The sequence below is a fragment of the Watersipora subatra genome, chromosome 2, assembly GCF_963576615.1.
Source record: "Watersipora subatra chromosome 2, tzWatSuba1.1, whole genome shotgun sequence".
Classification (NCBI taxonomy): Eukaryota; Metazoa; Bryozoa; class Gymnolaemata; order Cheilostomatida; family Watersiporidae; genus Watersipora; species Watersipora subatra.
This window is the reverse complement of record NC_088709.1, coordinates 42,019,179-42,037,768: the sequence shown is the minus strand read 5'-3', so window position 1 is coordinate 42,037,768 and position 18,590 is coordinate 42,019,179. Positions and strand designations below refer to the sequence as shown.

General features: G+C 36.1%; 2 protein-coding genes across 2 annotated transcripts; one reads left to right on the top strand and one right to left on the bottom strand.

The window, feature by feature from the left end:
- The first annotated feature begins 173 nt into the window (after positions 1–173).
- Positions 174–5,931, top strand: LOC137387212 (UPF0193 protein EVG1-like). Its single transcript, XM_068073550.1, has 5 exons — positions 174–279; positions 2,001–2,246; positions 2,556–2,717; positions 4,307–4,407; positions 5,615–5,931. The coding sequence occupies exons 1-5, from the start codon at positions 183–185 to the stop codon at positions 5,708–5,710; spliced, it is 702 nt and encodes a 233-aa protein (XP_067929651.1). The 5' UTR covers positions 174–182; the 3' UTR covers positions 5,711–5,931.
- Positions 5,932–5,977: 46 nt separating this feature from the next.
- Positions 5,978–17,858, bottom strand: LOC137387211 (very-long-chain 3-oxoacyl-CoA reductase-like). The gene is made up of 4 exons (XM_068073549.1): positions 17,603–17,858; positions 8,191–8,449; positions 6,565–6,782; positions 5,978–6,417 (listed from the first exon to the last, which is right to left on the bottom strand). Exons 1-4 carry the CDS (start codon positions 17,814–17,816, stop codon positions 6,203–6,205), a joined length of 906 nt encoding a protein of 301 aa, XP_067929650.1. The 5' UTR covers positions 17,817–17,858; the 3' UTR covers positions 5,978–6,202.
- Between the last annotated feature and the right edge of the window lie 732 nt (positions 17,859–18,590).

The following is an 18,590-nucleotide window of genomic DNA, read 5'->3' as shown; positions in this document are numbered from 1 at the left end:
CGACGCAAGAGGCGATGTCACTCGTTTGCACAGCCATTGACCTCTTCCTTTACACTATTATACAGAACAATCGAACGTCAAAAACCATACTAATGTGAATGTTGGTACGGTAAATCGTTCGGTATCGATTTTTTACCGACAACTGAGACGGCCAGACACTGTTGTGTAGAAACTGTTGTAACATGGCTGCCCAAGGAAAGTCTTCTGGGGTGCAGCATGGAGGATTTTGGAATTCACAACCCGCCACATATACTCCAGCCACTCAAAAACTTATGCGAGGTGATTAACACATATTTTAATTTTATGGTAATTTTAGTTTAAACTAATCAATAGGTTCAGTGATCTAACTTGTCATTTTTTATTCAGTCGGTGCACCCAGGATCGTCCTACTCTCACTCGTAAGTTTTACGAGATAGATGTTTTTCATGAAAGACTGCAGTTCTATTGCTCGCAAAAAATTGAATGCATGTCTTAGTTAAATTTTATTTGTTTTTTTTTGTATTTATATTCACGATAATAAGCCTAATTTTATATTTTAATAGCAATAATAGCTTTAATGGTAGGTGTTTGCATGATATATAGAAATTTGTTTGTTTCGCTTTTTGAATGTGGTAATTTTGCTGGCTTAGCGGAATTAACTCAATCAATTTAAATGACGTCTTTACAATTAAAACCGTTCTGTTGTTTTGCTAGCTAACATTACAATTAAAATAAAATCTAAGTCAATACGTACGTCAACTGCCTTGGTGTTTTTTACCTCAGACTCTCACCTCAGACGAGGTAGAACTTCCTAGCAATTTAATTTAAATCTAAAAGAAAGCCTTTATTTATTAGGTTTGTTTTGAGCCAGGGTATGATGTGGAGAGCAGCACACTGCTGCTTAGGATTATTGAGTTTTGGTTGCGTGCCCTCTGATGTCTCGAATTGTTCGAGGCAAAAAGCCATTGTGGTAGATACTTTTGTTTGTTGTTACAGAGTTAAGTTCTTCCCTGGAGACTCTTCTAGTTGTTATCATCATATTTTCTCTGTTTTGGTTGATTTCATCGTATGCTTCAGAGAGGGAATGGTGTTTTTCTTCATTCTGAAGAATTCTAATGAGCTGAGAGAGTCGGTGGCTTTTTCGCCTGTCTTCCAGTGATTTTATACCTAGCTGGTTTCTTGCTTCCGAAACACTTTTTCCACGCTCTCATTTTGTACTAGCTTTATGCATTGGATTGTGCTTTTATTGGTTGGGTCCCAGACTGCATCTGCATATTCTAGAATTGGTCTACATAGACTTGTGTATGCGAACAGTTTAGCCTCCTTTGGAGCCCTAAACATCGGATGTTTAATGCCCCCCAGTATCTTCCTTGATTTACTACATTTGCTCTTTATGTGTTGATCAAATTTTAGATTATACCTAGATGATCACACTGGATGATCACACCTAGATATATGGTGTCCTCTGTCCAGACAAAAGGCGAGTTTCCTAGGTTATACATACACTGCTGGCTCATTGTACAAAGCATATTGCTTGGCACTTTTTCTCATTGAATGGCATTTTCCATTTTTTTGATCAGTTGTACACTTCGTTAATGTTACTTTGGAATATTTTGGCATCTCCTGAACTATTACTTGGTAAATTAGTGTGCCATCAGCATAAAGGCTAACATTGCAAGATAAACACTCGGGTAGATCGTTAATGTAACATAGGAAAAGGGTAGGTCCCAGTACCGAGCCCTGGAGACTCCAGATGTTACAGCACATTTTTGAGAACTCTTTCCGTTAAGTACTACAGATTGTTGCCTGTCAGATAGGAAGTCGTGGATTCAGTTAATGTCAAAAATTACTACAGCGTTATGCTGAAAATCGCTCAAAATATAGTGATTGTGAGTTTTTGCTTTGTTAACAAGAAACTTATAGCAATAGTTATTATTTGCCGATCTAAAAGCTTACCTGATGACTAGGTGCAATAATATCACACTTTCTTTAGCTCTTTGAGCAAATCTTGTTTATTTTAGAGATGATGAAAGAATCTAAATTAAATAGCTTTCAACAGAGGCAGCTAAACTCTAAAATAAGTAGTGGCCAATCACTACCCACTACCTGTCATCCTACAACTAGTGCAAAGCCCAGAAAACCTGTTCAAAAGGCTCCATTGCCCAAAGTTTTAAACCCAAGAAACTATTCTGGTGGTGTTAAATCTCGTGAGGTTATAGAAGCTTCTGGAGCGTATGAAAAAACTGACTACAAACCTAGACCAGTCGGTAAGCACATTCATTGCTGGCCTGAACTGTATGAAAAATCAATTATTGTTTTGTATTCCTACAGCAGGTGTTCAACGAGTATTATATATTGAAAAGATTGAAAGAGGAATTTGTGGTAGTATGTCTTATCATTGAAGAAACAAAAGAAAAAAGTGACGGAAGAAATGTTTTAATTAAGTGTAATGCATGTATTGTGAATTTTGTTCCATACAATTTTATTAAGTTTCTGGTACCTATACTCCAAGAGCTATATTTAGGCCTACATGTATGTTTATTGTTCGTTTTTGGATATCAATTTGTATAATTCAGTTGCCCGCACACAAAAAGACAAGGATAGATTGAGCAATATGATGGCTTACGGAGAGGATATTGCACCACCTTCTTCAGAATCCCTTCAGGCAGCCAGAGAGAAAATGTGGAGAGCTCAGTTGGCTGACCTAGATGATGTAGATGATGACAGATTTGATGAATGTAAGTATTTATCTCTTCCTTTCGTGGTGAATTCTGCATACAGTTAGTCGTGTTGCCATCACTCTGTTAATAATATTGAACTCACACTGTTAGTAATATTGACCTCATACTGTTATTAATATTGACCTCATACTGTTAGCAATATTCACCTCGTACTGTTAGTAATATTGACCTCATACTGTTAGTAATATTGACTTCATACTGTTAGTAATATTGACCTCATACTGTTAGTAATATTGACCTCATTCTGTTAGTAATATTGACTTCATACTGTTAGTAATATTGACCTCATACTGTTAGTAATATTCACCTCATACTGTTAGTAATACTGACCTGACACTGTTAGTAATATTCACCTCGTACTGTTAGTAATATTCACCTCATACTGTTAGTAATATTGACTTCATGCTGTTAGTAATATTGACCTCATACTGTTAGTAATATTGACTTCATACTGTTAGTAATATTGACCTCATACTGTTAGTGATATTGACCTCATACTGTTAGTAATATTGACCTGACACTGTTAGTAATATTCACCTCGTACTGTTAGTAATATTCACCTCATACTGTTAATAATATTGACCTCATACTGTTAGTAATATTGACCTCATACTGTTAGTAATATTGACTTCATACTGTTAGTAATATTGACCTCATACTGTTAGTGATATTCACCTCATACTGTTAGTAATATTGACCTCATACTGTTAGTAATATTGACCTCATACTGTTATTAATATTGACCTCATACTGTTAGCAATATTCACCTCGTACTGTTAGTAATATTGACCTCATACTGTTAGTAATATTTACCTCATACTGTTAGTAATATTGACCTCATACTGTTAGTAATATTGACCTCATACTGTTAGTAATATTGACCTCATACTGTTAGTAATATTGACTTCATACTGTTAGTAATATTCACCTCGTACTGTTAGTAATATTGACTTCATACTGTTAGTAATATTGACCTCATACTGTTAGTAATATTGACTTCATACTGTTAGTAATATTTACCTCATACAGTTAGTAATATTGACCTCACACTGTTAGTAATATTCACCTCATACTGTTAGTAATATTGACCTTATACTGTTAGTAATATTGACCTCATACTGTTAGTAATATTGACTTCATACTGTTAGTAATATTTACCTCATACAGTTAGTAATATTGACCTCACACTGTTAGTAATATTCACCTCGTACTGTTAGTAATATTGACCTCATACTGTTAGTAATATTGACCTCATACTGTTAGTAATATTGACCTCATACTGTTATTAATATTGACCTCATACTGTTAGCAATATTCACCTCATACTGTTAGTAATATTTACCTCATACTGTTAGTAATATTGACCTCATACTGTTAGTAATATTGACCTCATACTGTTAGTAATATTGACCTCATACTGTTAGTAATATTGACCTCATACTGTTAGTAATATTGACCTCATACTGTTAGTAATATTGACCTCATATTGTTAGTAATATTCACCTCATAGTGTTGTTACTACCCTCGTAGTAACGCTATTTACTAACAACTCAACTGTAGCTCAGGAGTCATATTTATTTGATCAGTGCAGAAAGAGATAAATGAGAGGCAGAACTTCCTTGAGGAGATGATTAGTTTGGGACAGGGAGACAAGTACAGGACTATTATCAATACAGAAATCTCACAGGTTGGTGGTGTTCATGTTGAATGGAGGGCATTGGTTATTTGCATTCTATTGTAAGAACTGGCTTCTTTATCAACAACATGTTTAGCATAATTGTCATTTGCAGAAATAATTTATTATCCTTAACGAATATTCTAAAAAAACTGAATTGACACACAACTAGCATTCGATAGTTGTATTAGTCGCCTTGTGTGTAGTCACCTACACACTAGTAAGTTTAGAGCAAGAGCTAAGTAGGAAGCCCACTAATCCACTAGCCATCAAGGATTAACATACTTGTGTCACTCAGCTTTCATAATTACGGTGAATAAAATGTCTTGAATATTTCAAATACTATTATTGACCATTGAATATACCATATAAAATACTGCATTATTTTCAAAAGTCAGTTTTTGTGGAGGTTATGTCCCAGACCCAACTGCAAAAGAGGAAACTTGGTGACATGGAAACTAGATTTTTTTTCAAGTATGAGCCATCATTTTAACACATTGGAAAATCTAACATAAGTTCAAAACTTTGGCAAGTACTATATATGTATTTGCATACATATGTCCTAGTACATGTGACGAACTTGTACAAGGTATAATACATTGTTCATAAAATATTGAAATCTAAAAAATTCAGGTCATTGACTGGTGAAGCATGATGCACGGGAGAATATAAGTATCAAGGTCAATGCAAAATATTCTTGAGCCAATCAGCCTCAGGATAAATTGTTGGAAAGAGCTTATTGACAAATTCTCTGTAAATTGTGGAGGAATCAAATTCGATTCAGTAGTTGACAGGTGGTCTTGAGCTATCCATGAAAAATATTCTATTATTATCAGTTTCATATCAGTAGCGATGATACTGACAGCGTAATTCTATATGTATTCAAATAAAAGAAGGAAGGACTACTGTATTACGTTGTTACAATATTTTTTTTACCTGCAGATTGCATGACTTTGTTTAAGCCTAAAAGTATGCGGAATTAATAGTATCCTTTATAACTACCTTATTTGTGCCTATCTCTCTGCAGACAATTAACAATTTGTGTTCGACTGTAGCAAGTAAACTACTATCATAACATCATCTCCTAGAAGGCAGTGCTTTAGGCTTTGTGCAAATGATTTTACTTCAACCCTTGTAGACTGTAATAGTGCAATTACAACTGGAATGTTCTAGAAATGAATTTGTCTACATGACCAACATACAAGATGTGTTTTGTTAGAAACTCAGAGAGATGGAAGTCATAGATGCAGAGAGATCTGCCGAACTTGAAAAAATGATCTCTCGACATGAAAAGGCCAAGTCAAAGCAATCATGACATCCTTCACACTGGATGCTCCAAGTTTTTCATCTTTTCCTAGCTCTAAAGTCGTGTATTTCCTACTTACATCCTTTCAGTCAACTTGTCTTTGCTGTGTCTAAGCTTTCGACTGCTCCAATAATTAATATTCCTCGATTCAACTTACACATCTCTTTCCAATTTTCATTTGCAATGATTTCACTTTTGTATAGTAAATCGGGTATGTAGAAAATATCATCAATGTATAAAATAATATTATTTATTATTCTAGTATCAAATTTTATTTAAATATATGAATGGATTGCGTAACCATAACCTAAAACCATCATCTCATTGCATAAACATTGAGTGAGCCATTTGAGAAGTGAATAAACTGCATGATATAGTTGATGCATTATAGCCAGTCAATTACATACATATTTGAAATTGTATACACATACAGCATTGAGCAAACAGTTCTTGCATCAATATTGAATAGTGCTGACATAGCAAAAAATGAAACATTTAACTTCATACAAAAAATGAAAGAAGACCATATATAAACCAATGTTTTGGGTGTCCTTCACAAGTATCAGCCCAGCCTATGGTGTTCAGAGCGTAAGACACCAGGCTATCAGGTGTAACAGCCAACATTTCAGCAAACTTTCTGTCTTTGGCCATTGTGAAGAGATCATTTAATAGATTCGTCACTGTTAGGCCAGGTGTCAGGGTCTGTATGGTTATCCCTAAAAATCGCATCTTTCATTTTCATATTTATCAATAACTTGTATTACAGGTCAATAATACACTACTCAACATATTTATGATGACAGCGATAATAAAGATAAATAAATATATAGAGTGAGATATTAAAACTTTTTGAGGAAACTCACCAGAATTCCTACAGTCAACTCGCATGCAGTTTGAAAGTGAGTAGAGATATCCCTTGGTGGCTGAGTAGAGGCTGACCTCTTTAAGATGCAGGTAAGCAAGACACGAAGATACATTCACGATGACCCCCTTTCTTTTGGCCGCCATTCCAGGCAGCACCATGAATGACATTTTTACAGCAGGAAGGCAATTCACCCTCACCAGCTCCTCAGATATAGTGCTACAAAAGAGAGGGGACAGGCGATCAGACATTCCAATTGAACTCTTAATGTGGAATCAATATTCCGCCGTGCAGTGGAGAGTATGTAGTGTGAGTATTTAGTGGTGAAACAGTGGGCCACTCTAGAGATTCCAATCACTACACTCTCATAACGTAATGAGTTCACTTAATGCTAACCCTCTGCAAAATAAAGAACAGAACCTGCGCGCCTAAACCCCTTCTCACAGGCTAACAGAGACATATGTATATAAAAGAGAACAATTCTAACGACTCGCATTTATCTCTCTTTCTCAAGGACCTGCGGAGTCGCTCTCTCTCTTTCCTCTACCTATCGAGCCTTCTTCTCCATCATCAGCTGATCATCTTTTACTTCCCTATCTCAACTGCCAAGCCTCTATATATGTACGAGACTGCCACGACTCTCATTTGACTGTCGAAACTCGCAGCCGTACGGGACCGTGCAAGCAGACATGAATGACTGTTTGAATGAGGGTGTAACTTTAATTGGCTGCTTTAACCTTTTGTCGCTAATACTATAATAATCGTTTAATACAATCGTTTGGTTACTAAAGACAGTAATTTATAGAGTAGAAAAAGTATGTGAAAAGCCCAAATGTGAACATCACAACTGGTTTAACGTAGCTGATAAAGGTGAACAAATGATATAATGCAAGAAACTACATGCTCCAAACAAACAACAGGTCTAATAAGAGTAAATACACCGCAGAACTAAACACCAGAAGCCAACTGACAAAGAACATTCTGAACAGAGTTGAAACCTTCAGCGTATCCGTGAAAAACCTAGTGAATGTCAAGTACCCAATATTACATTATATGAACTAGTTCATTCAGATCAGCGTAAGAGCTACAACTTGCAACAAATAGATTCGGCTCCGTATAGAGAGTAGGTTGATTTATTCTCAAAATCAGTGCTGTCATGTTGTTCATTATCAGCGTGCCAAATCCTAAACCGTTCTGTTGTGGAACTTCCAGCAGTTCAATTTTGTTAACCTGTTTGTTTGTAGATTTTCTTATGGAGGAAAGTCTAGGATTGTCTCTGACACCCAGCCCTATATGCACTATACACTAATCCATATTAGTATACAGTATTAGTATATATCTAGTTTTAGAGAGGATCATGAACTAAATTATTACTTGTATTATATGATTACTCGAGGAACCCTAAGTGGTCTAAAATGAAGAGAGGAGTACCACACATCATAGTATAGAATTTTTACAGCAGACGATAAATATCTAACATAGCAGCAGTTTACCAAAGCACAGATTTGCATCATGTCATCATGAAATTTCTTTAGTAATAATAACTTAAATGAATAGCAATAGGATATTGACAAGTGAATAACTTATATTGTAAAAATAAAATAACCAAGTCTCTAAACAAACTCACATATCAGGAAAGTCTAGGATAGAGCACAAATTGTGAGAGAATCCGACGTTGTTGATGAGGACACCGATGTCAAGGCCAGCCAGTTCATCTCGTATACGCCCATAGATGTCATCACGAGCAAAATCAGCTTGGACAGTCTTTACCGAGCATGAATAGTCTTTTACTAATTCTGCCTGAACTTTTTCAAGTTTTTCATCAGATCTACTTATCAGTACAATATCTAGGCCCCTTCCAGCTAAAGCTCGGGCATACGACTTACCTGAAATTCAAAATAATACAATAGCAGTGTTGCAAAATACACTGTGAAATGAAGAAAAGCAAAAAGTAAAAACAAGTGTAAAAAATTGCTTTGCTTTTCTGGTGATACAAAGTCTACCTTAATAGGTGAATGCATATTGGATATAATATATCAAACCGGGATACTTCTGCCAAACCCTTTAGCAATACATGCATAGCAAGAATATTATACTGCATTCTATAACATTGTTAAACAAATGTATGACTATACGTACCATTTAGGTGATTGAACCATAAATACAGTGGGTATCGTAATTATGAGACGCCTAAAATAAATACATTATTCGGTAATTCAGTTTTTTAAGTATTTATTACATAAATCTTGTCCATATGTGCATCAATGAACAGCTAAGGATGTTCTACACAAATCAAATTTGACATGGTTCTTAAACATACAAGTACATGCATGTAATTATGTGAAAGTAAATCAGTGGCCTTTAGACTATTGGTAACATATTAATATTTAGTTGGCCAACCCTGGGCTGTAAATCGTAGAATAAGATAAAATGCATGCCCATGGGTGTCTGTAAACATGCTTCTTGCATATCTATAGTACATATGGTCCGATATAATAGACTTTATGGGTGTCTGTAAACATGCTTCTTGCATATCTATAGTACATATGGTCCAATATAATAGACTTTATGGGTGTCTGTAAACATGCTTCTTGCATATTTATAGTACATATGGTCCAATATAATAGACTTTATTGGTGTCTGTAAACATGCTTCTTGCATATTTATTTACCTACGTATTTGACTCATATCGCCCAATTGATTCATTGGGCGATATGAGTCAATACGTAGGTTAAAATACGCATAGCACTCTGCATTTCGACGCAACATCACTAAAGCTTGTTCTCACAGCTCTAATTAGTAAGTTTAGCAATACAGATGTTAGCTTACTCAAATTAGCCATTGGCAATGCGCCAGGCTAATGGCAAGTGGCAGGCGGCTACATTACGTGCCGCTGTTTATAAGCTGTTTTTAATACTCATGCAACGCCGGAAATTCGGCTAGTATACATAGAAAAACAAATTGTTGGCTTAAAACACCCAAATCCTTGACATATTATCAGTGTTGTTTTCCAGTGTGACTTTTTGTTGTTAAACAGGCTCAAAGATGCAATGACTGCAGCATACTTCAAATATGATCATATCTCAACACCTTATAAACTAGTAGAGCAGGATAGTGCAATAGCTTGACACTAGATGTAGGAATGCTTACAATACATTACTAACTCATAGCTGTAGTCATGTGGCTCACATTAGTGTGGCTCCCTATAACCGTTATATTCTATTCATACAATGCTATGCTTAGGATAGTCTTGTCAATGTGTATTGGACCTTATCACTTTGCGTTTCTGCTGTCTATAAACCACAAGCATGTTGTTATATCAGCCAGTTGCTGCACAGGCTATAATAGTAGAGCAAGAACATAAACTTATCTTTCAGCCTTTTCCTTCGGAGGGCGGGCTACTCAAACTAAGATGTTTTATAGTCAGAAATTTATGCTGAATTCAATTGTAATGTTTCTACACCTATGTGTTTGCACATTTTTGAGTTAGAGAGCATTTTCGAAATGGGAGGGGGCAACTCCAAGTTTGGTTGGAAAACCTTACATATCAGACAAAGAAAACTATTTTATAATCTCAAAAATTAATAAATGCTTTTATTTGAGATTAAGTGAGTCAAATCTTGCCAAGGATGCAGCAAGACCGCTTGTTTCACTGTCTTGATTAGTCTGTGGATGAAACCCTAGTCAGAGTGACTAAACTTCAATATGAGACAGCCAAGCAGTATTCAAACAGATGGTTGATATTGGAAGAAGAGAGCATTCAATGTGAAATTGCTCAAAAAGTGCTAATCATTGAGAACTTCGATGAGAGTTCAGACTTCTTGTCATTATGCCTGTTATAAAAAGTATTGTAACAAACTCGTTATGGAAAGAGCTGAGAAAAGACATGAGAAGAGACAGAAAGAATGTGATACAGCAGAAGAGGTGAGATCAGATATTTATAGCTTTACAAATTCATGATGATTACTCCATGATGATGGTACTTTGGTGGGAGAAAAAGAAAACATTTTCATTTTTGTCCGCACATTTTGTGAGCAACAAAACTAACTCTTTGCAGTTTACATGACTTGTTATAGTCTACAATTTGGACATAAATTTATAGATAAATTACATGTATGATCTTTCCTTGGTTTTTTGCATATGACCACACAAACTACGCTAGATATTGCATGCTGTACTATGCGGAGATGACTAATCTGAAAGTATGGCGTAGCAAGGTGTATGAGGCTCTTATGAAAAAGGGGTATTTTGCTTATCAATCACGACATCACTGTCCATTCAACTCTATAGCTTGTGATCAATTTATTGAGCAAACAGTTAAAAGAGACTATGCTAGTACCTGGTGATTCGGATGCAGCAAGTTATGAGATGCGTGAAAAGGCATGGAAGGCTGATGAGGAAATGAGGGAAGTCATGAAAGACTCATAACAGCAAGAATAAATCCGTTTGCATGTTTGCATTTCAAACCACCAAGCTAGTACATATTACCAGTGGTGCAAGTCTCCATTGAAGTGAAGCAGGATCTTGAAATGGCAAATGTGATAGGAGAGAAACAGCTTTCAGAATTTGTCCAGAGGAGGTTAAGCACCCAAGAGATTGATTTCAATGCATCCATCAAGTCAAACAAGCTCAAAACCTTCCCCACATTACCATCAGCTAAGAAAACATCAAAAGAAAAAGTCCTAGCATGTTCGCACAGACTGTTTGAGAATTTGTTAGTGATCAGCCAACAGCGTAACTTGGATTTGAGAAAAGTGTTATCATTCTCTCTTGGCAACATCAGCTGGTCCCTGGCTAACTCTGATGGCTCTATATTGAAGACTGCCAAGTCGGCTTTGATGGCTGCTGTTGAGGAAGATGCTGATGATCAACCATCAATCTATGTTAACCAGGATCAGCTATCAGTCTTTGACGCTATTGTGGTTGATGCTATGGCCGAAATTCAGACCCTGAAAGCTCCTCCAACTTTTGGCATGGTTGCAAGTCAGCTTTTGCAACGGATAGTTAGTATTGCAAACGTATATCACACATGTCGTGTGGATTTTGTTTGTGACACATACCCTGATATCAGCATTAAAGGAGGTGAGAAAAGTCATAGAAGTGTGGAAGGAAGGCAGAAGGTTGCTGTGTTTAGTCCGAACTTCTGAATTTTCAGCAGATGGCTCAAACAAGACTGCTTTAGTGAAATTTTTAAAGGATACACGGAGGAAGTCAACTGTGAAGCAGAAACTAGATCTTGTAATGGTGCGTTTACACTGGCCGATTTTATCACCGATTTTGTCGTGCACAGACAAATTTGATGAGTCGGTGTCAGTAGGGGTGAACAGAAAGATCGGTGTCGGCACCGATATGAAAGTCGGTGTCGGAGAAACCCAGCAGTTCCCGGTTGCATCGACAAATCGGACGCTCATCAGCCAATCAGAAGCTAGGACCCTCTGATTAAATGAGCCTAGACTTTAATGACAGTGCTGAGTTAAAGAAACGAAAGGGCTAGGTTTAATGAGAGGCTAGGAGACTGTCATTAAACTTTCCCTCGATCTCTTTTTGATAGTGAACCAGCATGGCTAGCAACGATGTGAAAGCGAGAGTACCAAAAAATCAAGTTAGTTCTTTAATTTAAATTAATTAAAAGTGAATAGCTAGTTGTACGACTACTACTAGTACTACTACTAGTTCTACTACTAGTACTACTGTAAAGGAATTTGCCGACCCTTACTTGGCACGATCTAGATTATGTCATACAGAAATAAATTGCGTGTGATTTCATTCAATGTTTTATTAGCGAAGGAAATTCACTAGCCGAGGAGCGTACAGCCATTTGCTCTATCTACTAAGTGAGCGTTGCTCCCTTATATACAATAAAATTGTCCGTTCCGGCTAACGGGACCGAGTGAGAACACCGGCTAACAATGTTTAAATGGCCAATAATTAGGCCCGCTTGTGCGTTGATATGACAACATAAACGACGACAATTGATAGCATAACGAGTAACAAGGCCAACAATAAAAAGGGGATAAAAAGGACAACCCATATAATAAAATATTTACAGACATATAAAATATATACAAACATATAATTACAAGAAGTGTAAAGTGTTGGCCCGGCGTCCACCACACTACTACTACCACAAATATACATTCACCATTCAATCTTCTTCATTATTCATTTTATTTATTATAATTACTCGGACGAAAGAACTGTACGTACAGTTCTTTGCTCGGACTTTCATTGCCTCATTATTCATCCATTGCTTGGCATTCAGTAGTTGCTTCTAGCGGTAGTAGTAGGAGCAGTAGTAGTAGTGTAGTACTAGTATATAATTTTCCACATCAAGCGCGTTGATTTTGATGTGTACTCGTCTTCGCGTGGTCGGGTAAAGGTCAGAACGGCGAAGCGCTGTAATTGGCTGTTGGTACCAACAAAAATCGTTTGATCGTTGCTGGTTGAGTTTTGATCGTTGATCGATGGAGTTGGTGTCGGCACCCATACGTGAAATGTCTGAGGTACCTGTCTGAGTCGGGGTATTGGCACCTAATCGGAGTCGGTGTCGGCCAGTGTAAACGCACCATAACAGCTTTTTCTCAAGAATGCCACATGATCAGCTATGACCTTGATGGATCAATCGCTGTAAACCAAATAGATAGCTTGACACCAGACCACGAGGAAGCAGATATGCGCATGTTATCACATATCGCAAAGATAATGGAAGACAAACCCAGCTCAAAAGTTCTAGTCAAGTGTCAGGACACGGATGTTTTCCTAAGCTGTCTATCTCTAGTGAATGAGCTGCCATCACAAAAACTCATTTACTGCTGTGGTAAGAAGCAGTTGAGATATGTAAACAGGCTGTCTGTCTACTGTCCTCACATCCGAACGATGCAAAGCACTGCTCGGGCTCCATGCTCTAAGTGGATATGACAGTGTAAGCGCATTCTGTTCCAACGGGAAGATAACTTTCTTCAAGCTGCTAAAGAACAACCTTGAATTCTGTAACACACTGAAATCATCGGGAACAGATTTTGAAGTTGATGGTGCAATAAGATAATCTATTGAGACATTCATATGCAGATTATATGGTGAAGAGACAAATTCCATCAATGAAGCAAGGTATAAGATCTTCTCCTCACCGTCTCGCACATCACAACCAAACCTACCACCCACACTAGATGAGTTAAATCTCCATATATCTAAGGCTGCCTATCAGGCCGCGATATGGTGAAGAGCCAAGCAAATCATCATCAATGTCCCATCCCCCAGCAACATGGATGGTTTATGGAAGATGGAGAGCTTAAAGCAAGATGGATAACACAACAACCAGCACATCCTGATGTGCTCGTGGACATGTTTTGTCGATGCAAAACTTGGTGCCAGTCTGCGCTGTCAGTGCAACAATACAGATCTCAAGTGTATGGACATGTGCAGAAGCAGCTGCTGTAGCAATAGAAATAAAGAGGATGAAGATGAAAGTAGTGATGCAGAAGACTCAGATGACTGAATTAGAAGGTTAGTATTTGAGTGGTATTGTAACCAAAGGTGCGCTTCATGTTTGATTAGAATACATGTATATGTGTCACACCGTATAAAAGACTGACTAATTGCGATTTCACTTGCATAATAAAGTAAACGGTTCAACATAATAAGCATTAATGATGAATATATGTATACTAAAATGTTATATATACATGGTCTGAGTCTTTAAAAATACTTTTAATTTTGTTTTGCAGATCTGTAATGATATATGAGTTGCGGAATAACAAGGACAAACTGTAAAGCTGCCACAATATCAACCAATCTGAGAACACATAATATTATATAATACAATTCTAATATTATAATATTTGAAGAATAAATATTTTAATGTTATCAGAATTGATTCCAACTTAGGTTCCAACTAATTATTTAGTATTTATATGCCATTTTCATTATTACATTGTTGGTAGAAGCACATGAAACATTACAGATATTTATTTAATTTAAATAATATATTAATTAAATTGCTCAAAAATGAACAATCTGAGAGGTGTAAAAACCAGATATTTGAAATCAGCTCAAAATTCTGATCTAGATGCCACTCTTATCACATAGCCCACCTCCAAAAGGAATAAATCACTTTTTTTGACAGCTTTTTGATGCCCTCCTGCTCTACTACTATAAAATACAAATGATTTATGTGTGCACTTCGTGCACATCATGCACTTCCTTTTTTTCTGCTAAACTCACAAACAGAACAGATAGCATGTAAAGCTCATTTCAAACTCCATCATACAGACACCTACAAGACACCTCAAGATGTAACGTAAAATGGTGCAAACATTTGTTTAATTATAAATACGAAGTGTATGTATCTTCCGACATGCATGTACAACATTCAAAATAACTCGAATCATTATTATTTTAATTAAAATTAAAGAATGTAGTGAAAAAAAAACCGGAAAACAATAATATATATTTGCTATTTTAATCTTTACATAGTATGAGTTAAAGTATATAAACATGTATATACTTATAGGCCTATATGTATATATAAGTATAAGTCAATCAGTCTAACACTGAACCTGGCCATTGCTGAGTCTATATTACATCTTCTTTCATTAAACTTTTTAATCTTTTACTGTATGTCCCCGCATAAGCCTATCTCACACATCAGCTGACCCTAGAAATTGTAACCCGCCCGACGTGCCTGTCAGAGCAAAATTTTGCGGAAACAGAGCGACTTTTGCAAGCTTAGTACAAAATGTTTCTAATCAATGAGTCGTTGTATAATTAGCCTACAGTGTCTTCACGTAATCAAAAGCAAACAATCATCTGTTTGCGTTGAGCCAATGGAAAACATGTTTGCATCTCACACTGACTTTAGTTTCGCTTTACAAAAAACACATTTTTTAACGATTTCTGCTTCGCGATGATTAGACACATAACAGCTACGTAAATTTCGCAAATTGTAGATCAATGGACTTCTGATGATTATGTTTTGGGCAAGAGTAGTGACAGCGAGAATTCCTTTTTACCAGTAATAATAATGTCGTAAGCCATAGTAATAGTAATGCTTAACTCGTCAACCACGATAGTGTGAAGAGGACAAAAAAGTACCTAATTCATTCTGCAATACATTTCATGGCATCAGGTGATGTGAAATTTCATGCTAACTAATTTGGTCAGATATTTTCACAACTTATTGCGTCAATGTCAAATATTTGGTTTTACCGAATATTTGACATTGTCTCGGTAAAAAAATTTATTTGGTAACGAAAGAGTTAATGATATATTATTGTTATGTTTTAACAAAGTAGAGTGAATAAAGGTTCAAGTTGAGTTGTTGAAATTAATGTCATTTAATGTCATTAATGTCATAATGTCATTTCATTTGCTTTCAATCAGAATTGCATGAATATAAGCAAAACTAACCTTAGTTTGGTAAAAATTTTTAATGTTCTAGATTCAGTTTATATGTGGGGATATACAGGACATAAAGTAACATCAAAACTGCCTTCTTACGAATCATTTTAGAGATATGCCAAGTCGCAGAGAGCAATTCAATGTTAAATGTTATTCAAGTCACCATCACTGGCCTTTTTGAGAATTGAACTCCGACCCTGTTGTTTGCAAGTTGGGTGCTCTGGACCACTAGGACACAACTGCTCTCCATGTAAATTAATGATAAGAACATGCAGCTCCACTTTGGACATACTCGATTGTAAATCATGGTGTTAACATCATGTAAATCATGTTAACACATTATGTATGACAAATCATGATATGCTTAATCTATATATATATATATATATATATATATATATATATATATATATATATATATATATATATATATATATATATATATATATATAGTATCTCAAAGTTTGTGTGTGTCTGCGATTCCGTGTGTCCAGCTATAGCTATTAAAATTTTGGGATGAAGAATCCGGATCGCAGAAGATTCGATTTCAGAACCCCATTCCCCAGGCATTATGCTAACCCATTGAGCTATGCGAGATTGATGGATTCACTGGCCGATATGAGTCGATTTCTAGGTAAAAATACGCATGACACTCTGCATTACGCAATGTCATTAGAGCTTGCTCTCATGGTTATTATTATTAAAGCAATAGGAATACTAGATGACTCAGATTAACCATTGGCAATGTGCCAGACTAATGGCAAGCAACAGCACCTGCAACTGTTTGTAAGCTGTTTTAAATACTCATGCAACGCGGGCAGTCGGCTAGTCTGTTATAAGTACAATGATTGACCATTTATGTGGTCTGTTATCTGATTATGATTCATGTGATATAGCTGCATGAAAAGCACTTCCAGATGTTAGAGCTTCATAATAAATTTTTAAAAAACAGCAATGTTCAAATATATTCTATAAAACAAAAGCTTTCAATTTACTCAATATGTGCTGGCATGTTGACTAGTAAGCACATGCCTATGGCTCAAAACACTTAGTTTAGGCTTATTAACTTATGAGTAATTAATTTTGAAAACCTTATGACAGTCATTAAATTTATTGTTTATGATAAAAAGTGTGGTTCAAATAACTAAAATCTTAATATTGGGAAAGTTAGATGATAAAGTACAAACGTAAAGCATCACTCTGGTTAATACAACTGAAATGTTGGAATGTCTGTGACATGTCTTCTTAGTTCACACCAAAATTTAGGCTATTTTCAATTAATTCGTGAGGTAGCGTAAAAGGTTGCGCGTTATCAATTGTATTCAATATGTAGGCTACAATGTACTCAGCACCATAACGAACAGTAGGTGTTAAAACTGCACAAACTATAGGTAGAAAGACCAATTTTTAATAATCAACATACAGCTGAAAACTTCAATATTGCTATCTTATGTGAGGAACCTAGCTTTTCTTGCAAAAGAGCTTGTTCAAAGGCCACGCCATCATCGCAGCGTCATGGGTTATTAGAGATATCAACATGCCGTCTTGAAAGGAGGGATTGTTGCAATTGTTAGATTAGGAATATGTGAAACGTTGATACAAGCTTAATAATTGTAACTATTATAACGCTAGCAATACATTACCTATACCGTTTGTGGCTCCAGTGACGACTGCCCATTGGCCATGTTTACGCAAATCTACACCGGGCAGACATTGAGCAAGCACATATAACTTAAACGGTGTCCATACTAACTTTTTAAATACTACAAATAATATAATGGTAGAAAAAATGGCAAGCCAGTTCCGATAGTCCACGATGTATTGAAGACATTCCACTAACAAAACGTTGAGGCTCATGCTTTTTGAATAAAATACATGTACAAAAAACTACACGCTAGGAAATTTTCGCCAGTTGCGTTGGTTCGCTGGATTCTTAGTCGCAAGTCCATTTTCTTCACGAGGTGTACGTCTCCTCGCCCAATGTTATGCAAGTATATTCTTGCAAAATGTATACACTTTTCGTTGTCGATATATGGTTGTCGTTTGTTGGACGGTATAACCACTGAAAATTCGCCCTATTCACAACTTAGCACAAATATCCATACAACGCCACAAGTGGTTAATTTGGAGTTGTCTAGTTATTATATTTGTGTGAGCACAACTCCATTTTAACAAATTTTATGGTCGAATGGTAAATACCATGGTAATTGCATGGATCGTGAGGGGATCATGACAGCAGAAGTCATGTTATGAACTGGTTTTTTAAAAGAAGAACGACTCAACAAGCCTTTAAATGGTATTGTAGCTAAAATCAAGTGTCAGCCAAACACAATTTGGTGCAAGCTACTGGTTTAACTGGTAGATGTAATTCAAATTTGTTTGAAACTCATTTCACATTAATATGGGTGGTCATCCTCTTTGCAGTTTAAGTTGCATACAGTTTGCACTCCTACTGTTGAAATTTTGTGTTATATTGTAATATAAGCCTGTTTATTGTGATAGCTGAATGAGTAGTTACCAAAACAACTCTTATCAATTCAACTCATGAATTTTTCGTCAATAAACCGGTAAAGTAAGAAAGAACTTCATTGTGAAGTAAAATCAAGGCAATGTTTATACCAGGCCAAGCTG